Genomic DNA, 9098 nt, shown 5'->3' with positions numbered 1-9098 from the left:
TAGTAGCGCTTATCTCACAGTGGGGGGCAATCAGATTACGTGTTTCGTTGGAAATGCCGGCTGGTCAAGAAGGCGTTGCGACACGTTAGTGATAAAGCCTTAATAAGCTTTTGAGCGATGATAACCTAAGCATTAAGGAATCATTTTCTTGACATTCTGCATTCATTCAAATGTCATTCACGCACATCTAGTTGGGAACATTTGATCCATTCTGATCATGCCATCCTAATCATTAGGCATAATTAGGTTCATTATACAGGTCATGTTCCCTAGAGAACAGATGAGTAAAAATCAAAGACAAACCTTGCCTCTCTCGTTTGTAGCAGAGCTGGTTGAAGATAACAAATCTTGCCTTCCTGCATTGACAGCGAAGCAGATCGAAGACAAACCTTGCCTCTCTCGTTTGTAATAGGGCAGATTGAAGATTGCAGATCTTGCCTTCCTGTATTTGTGGAGTAGATTGAAGATTACAGATCTTGCCTTCCTGTATTTGGCAGTGAAGCAGATCGAAGATGGCGGATTTTACCTCCCTAACTACAGTGGAGTACATTGAAGCCAATAACTCTATCTCTCTGTACTTGGCAGTGGAGTAGATTGAAGATTGCAGATCTTATCTCCCTAAGCAATAGTGGAGCAGGTCGAAGATGGCAGATTTTACCTCCCCGATTACGGTGGAGTACATTAAAGCCAGTAGTTCTATCTTCCTGGGCAACAGTGGAATAGATCGAAGATTACAGATCTTATCTCCCTAAGCAATAGTGGAGCGGATCGCATCAAGTCTTATCTCCCTAAGCAGTAGCGGAGCGGACAAAACCACAGATCTTATCTCCCTAAGCAATAGTGGAGCAGATCGCATCAAGTCTTATCTCCCTAAGCAGTAGCGGAGCGGACAAAACCACAGATCTTATCTCCCTAAGCAATAGTGGAGCAGATCGCATCAAGTCTTATCTCCCTAAGCAGTAGCGGAGCAGACGAAAGAAACAAATCCTATCTCCCTGAAGTTGCAGTGGAGCGGATTAAAACCACAAATCTCATCCCCTGAAGTCACAGCAGAATAGAATGAAGCTACTTGAAGAAGAGCGGCACCCAAGGAGTTAAGACTCGGTGAGACCGGGCAAAATTGGTCTTTCTTAGTCTTTGCTCTATTCTCGTTACACGAAAATGAGCAAAGAGGGGCAGCTGTAAGACCCAAATTTTGCCCGGGCCCATACCAGCAAACCAACCCAAGCAAACCAAACTAATAAAACACTTCCAGTCCATTACAACAAAAATTAACCCAAAATGCCCAAACCCAAATTCAAGCCCAAACCTAATAGCCCATAACAAACTTTTAGCAGTAGCAAACCCTAACCCCTACTACCCATGTGCGTCGCTCAGCCTCCCCCAACGCCTCCTGGCCGCCGCCGTTGCTCGCCAATCGACGACTTCGCGTGTCCACGCGTCTGACACCTGCAAGAGAAAAGCACACGCAACAAAAGAATACAACGAAAAAGAGCAAAAAGCAAAAAGAATAAAAAATGAAAAGTGGTAATCGGCTATAAAGGCCATAGGCCACTGCTTGTAGTGGAGGGGATAGCAATAAAGAGGCGGATAGCAATAAAGATATCAATTTTGAATCAGAGAAGGGGATTTCGTTTTTTTTGTGTGTGTGTTTTAGATCTAGTTTTTTATATTATTTTTCTTTTTTTATTTACAAAAATAAAAAATAAAAGGGAAGAGAAGAAACTTACCTAGGGCCGCATGCAAGGTCCGTCGCCGGAACCGCCTTGGTCGGTGAAATCGGGACCGAAGGGAGGCCGTGGGGGTTTCTCTTCTTTCGGCCTTCGAGCCCAGAGGCTTTGGCCTTCAAATGGCCTTTAAATCGGGTAAAAGACCGGACCTTTGCGTTGCTCCGATCACCGATGACGGCGGAGTCACGGCGGCGCTACGGTGGCCTTCGGCCGGAACCCTTGGACCGGAGAAGGGGAGTTTGAGAGGATTTGAGAAACCCTCAGGGTTTTTTTTTAATACTGGGCTGATGTTCTGTTTTTTAGTTTTAATTAGGCTATTTATATGGGTATCTATACGGCGTCGTTTTGGGCTTAAGTGACGATAGCCAAAACGACGTCGTTTCGCGTTTGACCCAAAGACCCGACCCGATTAAGCAGAGAATCTGCGCGTTCTCAAGGCCGAATGGGTTATTTGCGCTGCGGATCCTTCAGTTTTATTGTCTGTCTTCAATGCAGTCCTTTTACCCTTTTTAGCATTTTTAATTTGACCCCATATTCTTTGCACTTGTCTCAGTTTAGTCCTGCGCAAAACGGCGTGCTTAAGGAATGGGGATATTTCCCAATCAGTCCCTCGTTCTTTAAGCGCATCCTATTTTGGTCCCTTGTGACCTTCTTTATTTATTTGCAATTAAAGCCTCGAATTTTAATTTCATTTCAACCTCATCCTCGGTTTATTTAATTTATTTATTTGTAGAAAATGTTCTTTATCGTTACTTATTTTTAAGTTTTTATATTCATTATTTATTTGAAGTTGTTTTACATTAAATTTATTTTCTTATATATATATATATATCATTTCTTATAACTTATGTATGAACATCTTTCAAGTTTTTTTATGTACGTATATATGTATATTTTCCAAACTATTTTATTGGTTCTATTTTAAATATACTATTTATTTTTTAATTGTTTCATTATTATTTATTTATTGTCTAATTTTTATATATATTCTATTTATTTGAAACGTTATTATTTATTTTGAAATGCCTTCACAAATCATTCATTTTGAGCCGTTATTTTCTTAAATTACTTTATGTATTGTTTTGTTTTGTTCGTTTAGGTTATTGATATTTGTAATAGATATGTTGTGTGTTCATTGCCGTTGTGCGTACTATAATTTGCTTATTCGTATCCTTGTATATTTGTCATGCATGGATGTATCATTTTATTCGTAAATTGTTATGCCATGTTCTGTTATCATTCAATTTCATTTCATCACTTCGAAGTTACGCTCAATTTTGTACACCCCAATAATAAATCATTGTATTTTGCCCTAAATAAAACAAATGCATCTCGTTCGAGTATTGTACTCGCAATTATTCAAAAAGGGAAAGGTTTTAAATTAAGGCAATATTTCGCGTTTGGAAAATTCGAGAAAACGTGCCCTAACGTGCTGGGTTTCGATTTCTCGTTCGACCAAATGGCCAAATACCCTTTTAAACTTTCAATAATAATGGCAATATTCAATATTTAGAAAATTCGAGAAAATCGTGCCCTAACTTACTGAGCTTCGATTTTTCTCGCGTTGATTCTAAATAACTGAATATCCTTTTTAAAAAATTAAAATGCATGCGGTTTAAATACAAAATAAAAGGCAAGCTTACTCTCAAAAAAATACGAGGTGTCATGTCCTAACTTACTGGATGTGACATCTTGTTAATTCGAGATAAGAAGACATTCTTTATTTTGATTTATTCGAGTCATTTTTTAAATAACACAATATAAAGAGGGATCGTATTTTTAAATTCTTTTCGAGTTTTCAATCTTCGACAATAAGACACTAATTAATCAACTAGGTACCAATTTTGGGCGTATCGAGGGTACTAATCCTTCCTCGTGCGTAACCGACTCCCGAACCCATTTTTCTGAATTTCGTAGACCAAAATCGTTGTTTTAATAAAAATTAAATTGTTTATTAAAAACAACCACTTTTCGAGGTGACCCGATCACACCTCATCAAAAAGGATTGGTGGCGACTCCCATTTTCGTTTTTATTTTTTAAAACCCAAGTCGACCCCGTTTTGTCAAAAAAATGGTGTCAACAGCATATACCTAGGGTGTCTTTGGTTGTTAGTTGTTTTGTGAATGTGGTGTAATTTGAGTTATAAGTATATGTTTATATTTGAAGCTAAATTTTAGTATGTGTTTTGACCAAAGGCTTGATATGTGTATGAAACTTAAAGCTTGATGTCTTAAGTAGCTTTATGTTAGGCTAAATTGAGTGATTTTGGCATACTTTAAACTTTGATTTGGATAATGCATTGTTGATGTGTTTTGATGATATAAGATGTGGTACCAATGAGGGTACATTGGCTAGGCACTTAGGATGATTGTTTTGGCATGTTTTGAGCATGTTTAATCGTATTTTGAATAGGTTAAATGATTTATATTTGAATTTCTTAAGGCCCAAGTAAGCTTGAAATGGTAAACTTGTTGTTTAAGGTACATTTTAGGTCCACACGGGCTTATGACTTGGTCATGTAAGACACATGGTTTGGCGACACAATCGCATGTCACTTGTTGAATGCTTAAAGTGCAAGTCAGTTAGTTACACGGCCTAACACACGGGCGTGTGAGTTATTTCGAGAGTTACACAGCCTGGCACACGAGTGTGTGACACAGCCGTATGACCCTACTCAGTGAGTTACACAAGCTGAGACACGGTCGTGTGTCCCTAGTTCGAAGGTTACATGGCCTAAGACACAGGCATGTGTCTCGGTCGTGTAAGGCACACGGCCTGGCTACACGGCCGTGTGACCCCTGTTTTCAAGATTTGTGAATTTTTCCTAGGCTTTCCAAATTATTTCAAATTGGTCCCAACTTCTTTCTAAAGTATTTTTAAGGCATCAAGGGCTCGATTTAGGGACGATATGTGTATGTAGGAATGATTTAAGTTATTTTATGATTTTTGAATGAAATTAATTATAAATGTTCCAATTGTACGGTAATGCTTGCAACCTAATCTGGTGACAGAGAAGGATTTGGGGGTGTTACATTTTTTGCCACTATTCAATTTAAATTTTAAATTATAAAAATTTACTCAAATTACATTCTGGGCAAATTACATTTAAGGTCACTAAATTATGAGTAAGTTTACGTTTTGGTCGCTCAACTTCAAAAAGTTACAAAATGGTCACTAAACTATTCAAAGTTTTCATTTAAGTCATTGGGTTGTTAAAATTGTTTTTGTATAGCCTTTTCTGTTCACACCACCTGTATCAGTTGAAATCTGTCCTTCCTCTTATCTTCTACAGTTTAGTTTTCTTTTTATGAAACAACTTTAAACGTCATGAATCTACGGGCTAAAATTTGAATAACTTTTTTCTTCGATTTTCAGCACTGATTGTCAGATTGACTTGGATCTAAGGTATGTACTTCTACTCATTAATGGGTAGTGATCCACCATACCGATAATCGAATAATCGCTCGAATCTTGCTAGCCAAATTTATAAAAAATAATAATAATAATTAAAAATTCAGTGACTTAAATAAAAACTTTCGAATAGTTCAGTAACTATTTTATAGCATTTTGAAGTTGAGTGATCAAAACGTAAACTTACTAATAATTTAGTGGATCTTGGGTGTAGTTTACCCTTATATTTTCAATAACATTTGGGCCAGAGAATGGGTTATAATTGGGCTGAGATGGATAATATTAGGCCTATTATTAGGCCAATATAAAAGGGACCAGAATTCGGCTAAGGTATACAAATTATATTAAAATTCCACTCCAAAACCCTAAATTCTTTGCTCTTCTTCACTCAGTTCACTGAAACCGTAAGGAGAAGATCGGAGAGAAAATATGGCGGCCGGCGATCGCACCGTTTTGCAGTTTAACTCACCGTCATCGGCGAGCCTGTCAGCGAAAGTTCACCCTCTCGTCATATTTAACATCTGCGATTGCTACGTCAGGCGTCCCGACCAAGCCGAGCGCGTCATCGGCACGCTTCTCGGCTCCGTCCTCCCTGACGGAACCGTTGATATCCGTAACTCCTATGCAGTTCCTCACACGGAGTCCGCTGAACAGGTCTCTTGAATTTTTCCGTTGAAAAATTGTATATTTTTTAGATTAATTTGGCTTGAGATCTGTATAGCTTGTGAGTGAATGTGGATGTTTCATCTCATTATTAGGTATTATTGTTAGAACAATATGCTGAAATTTAGGAAAAGAACAACAAATTAATGGTGCAAATATTGAGGTATTTTTAAGTGAATTATAAGAATTTAATGTCTTTAACTTTTTAATTGTTCTTTGTATATTGAATTTGTTTCTTAATACTTAATATTATTAGAAATATGAATGATCAAGGATAGGCTTCAATTGCAGTATGATGTAAATTACTTTGGATTGAAATAATTTCATAAATAATATGAAGGCTTTTTATAATTGAAATTTCCAGCTAGGTTTTCATTCTATGGTGATATGAATTCGGGTTTAGTAGATTCAAAGTGGTGGGTCTTGTACCGAAATCAAAGTGTTAAGTTATTTTGTCTTAGCATTTGCTGACTGATGAAGTTAGAATCTTTTACATTTGGTAATCTGCTTGTTTGATTTGTATTCATGTTATTCACTGCTCACTTTTTCTTAGTGATCTGGTATGGTTATGTTAACTCTCAAGTCTTTTAAGCGCTAGTTTACCATTGAGGTTGAAAAGTGCTTTTGAAATGTTTGATAATGTTTACCACTGCTGTCAAAAAGCGCTTTTGAGAAGATAAAACTGTCAATTTTAGACATAACATTGTAAAGTAGAAGATTTAATGGGGGATAAAAAGGTAACTTCATTGAAAGGCACTTATCTGAAAGCCAAAAGCTAAAAATTGTCTTTTTTGGCTTGGATTCAAATATCAGTTTAAAATTAAGGATTGTGTTCAAAAGTGCTGTTCAACCTCAATGGTAAACAAAGCCTAAGTAATACTATAGGTTATGTGTTTTTATTGGCAATGGCATAACTCAGTTTTCTACTTTTTAATTGCTTTTGGTAATTTCAGTTTGGTATGGCTGCAGGTTGCTTTGGATATTGAATACCATCATAATATGTTAGTCTCCCACCAAAAAGTGAATCCTAAAGAAGTCATTGTTGGATGGTAATTCTCATAGTTCTACTGAGTTTTATTGCTTTCTCTTGGAAAAGTAAAAATTAGTAGTTGTTGATGCTCATCAGTCTTTTATGTTTTGTGCAAACGTAATACTAGTATTAAAATTGTCTCTTCTATCTGTTCTATCTTACACTGTCACAGTTGAACTTATTGACTATCTTTGCTAGTGTGCATATTTCCATACTAGTACCAACTTAGCCTTTGATTCTGTTGAACTTCTCAGGTATTCTACCGGGCTAGGAGTCACAGGCGGCAGTGCATTGATCCATGATTTTTATTCTAGGGAAGTATCTAACCCTATTCATTTGACGGTGGATACGGGGTTTAGGAATGGAGAGGGTACCGTAAAGGCTTTTGTTTCTGTCAATTTAGCTCTTGGAGACAGACAACTTGCAGCTCAATTTCAAGAAATTCCTCTTGATCTATGTATGGTTGAAGCTGAGCGAGTTGGATGTATGTATATGCAAACCATATTATATATACAACCTTATTTCCATTAATATATTGTCCTCTCTTTCTCTTAACAAAACACAAACACATGCATGTTCACTTAGCACATTTTCACCCCTAGCTCAATGCATGTTTAAGAATGTATGTGGATGCAATTGGCAATGGAATGCCTAATGTTTGAGATCAGTCAGGTGATTTGAATTATGTTGTTTTTTTTTCTCTTTGGGTGTTTAGAATGATAACTAAACTGCCTCGGTACCGAAGTTAGACATTTCTTCAACTCTAGAGTGGGTAAAAGTATCATGGAGGCTCTTATACTAGGAGTTAGATTGTATTTTACCCTTTCTACTCAACAAATGGGAAAAGTAGTCCCTATACATTAGATTAAAAAGCAACCTGGTCATTGTTAAAAATTTCATCCATTTCTTCAGTTAAAAATTGGTCCATATACCTCAAAATGAGGTACACGCTGCATGTCACGTGTAATTGTCTTATTATTTTGTCAGCCATGCTTGTTTTTAACAACAGAAACTGATGAAATTTTTAATAGAAATGATCAAGTTTATTTTTTTGATTTAACATATAGGGATTAAATTGTCCATTTTTTTTTTGTAAAGGAAGCAAAATGCAATCTAACTCTTAGTACATCTGCCTCTAAGGTACTTTTACCCTCTAGTGTGTGTTCAGGGAAGAGGAGTGTGTATATGTTACTTGTTGAGTAATCTTGGTGCAATGTAACATCGACAATTTTGTGTTGACAATCTAATTAAATTAATTCATTGTAAAAACAGTTGACATCCTCAAGAAAACAGCAGTCGACAAATTTCCAAATGATTTGGAAGGAATGGAAGTCACAATGGGAAGGCTATCGGCTTTGATAGACGATGTCTACAAATACGTTGACGATGTTGTGGTACGTAAAACATTTGTCCATCTTCATTACCTTATTTTCAACTGCCGCCTTATATATAATGTTGGTTTTGTTTCATTCTCAGGAAGGCCGTGTTCCAGCCGATAACAACATAGGTAGATTTATAGCAGAAACAGTAGCTTCCTTACCTAAACTATCTCCCCCAGCTTTCGATAAACTCATGAATGATAGCCTACAGGTAAGTTCAAGTTTCAAATTTCAGTGCATTGCCGGTAAAGTCATCGCCAATGATCTCGAAATGATGTTTGACTGTAATTCTTGTGACTCTTGCCCTCTCATGCAGGATCAATTGCTGTTACTATACTTATCGAGCATCGCTAGGACTCAACTCGGGTTAGCCGAAAAGTTGAATACGGCAGCTCAGATTCTGTAAACTTACTTCCAAGTGATTAATTTTTGGATCTGGCATTTTCAGTTTTTTATTTATTTTTAACTAATAGCCTGTAGTTTTGCTAAGATGCTTCTTTTCCTTTAACGAATAGCCTTTGTTTCAGCGAGTCTAAATTACCATATATTGTTTTTTTTTTTTTTTAAATTCCTCTTTGTTTAGTATTTGCTGTAAAGTTTTCTATTCATTGCAAAATGGGATAATCTTTTTAAGGCTGAACTAAAAAGTTTCTTACCAAATATTATTAGTGTTATTGTTGGAAGAAACAATTACAAATTTCAAGTGTGAATCGTAAAATAGATATAAAAAATATTTAAAAAATAGATGATAATATTATATGAACTCAAAGGGAAAAATAATTAGGCATGTTTCAATTATGACAAAAATGAAATGGAGTGACAATTTTCTTAATGAAGAATTATAAACATTTATTGTATTAATTAATTATGAACGTATTAAGTAA

General features: G+C 36.2%; 1 protein-coding gene across 1 annotated transcript; it reads left to right on the top strand.

Annotated features, from left to right (window-relative positions):
• Nucleotides 1–5438: 5438 nt before the first annotated feature.
• On the top strand, nt 5439–8740 carry LOC121207857 (eukaryotic translation initiation factor 3 subunit F). Its single transcript, XM_041078364.1, has 6 exons — nt 5439–5796; nt 6775–6854; nt 7090–7319; nt 8108–8229; nt 8312–8425; nt 8531–8740. Exons 1-6 carry the CDS (start codon nt 5572–5574, stop codon nt 8618–8620), a joined length of 861 nt encoding a protein of 286 aa, XP_040934298.1. The 5' UTR covers nt 5439–5571; the 3' UTR covers nt 8621–8740.
• Nucleotides 8741–9098: the final 358 nt, after the last annotated feature.

The sequence above is a fragment of the Gossypium hirsutum genome, chromosome A10 (assembly GCF_007990345.1).
Source record: "Gossypium hirsutum isolate 1008001.06 chromosome A10, Gossypium_hirsutum_v2.1, whole genome shotgun sequence".
Classification (NCBI taxonomy): Eukaryota; Viridiplantae; Streptophyta; class Magnoliopsida; order Malvales; family Malvaceae; genus Gossypium; species Gossypium hirsutum.
The sequence above is the reverse complement of the archived record's forward strand: the minus strand, read 5'-3'. Positions and strand labels throughout refer to the sequence as shown.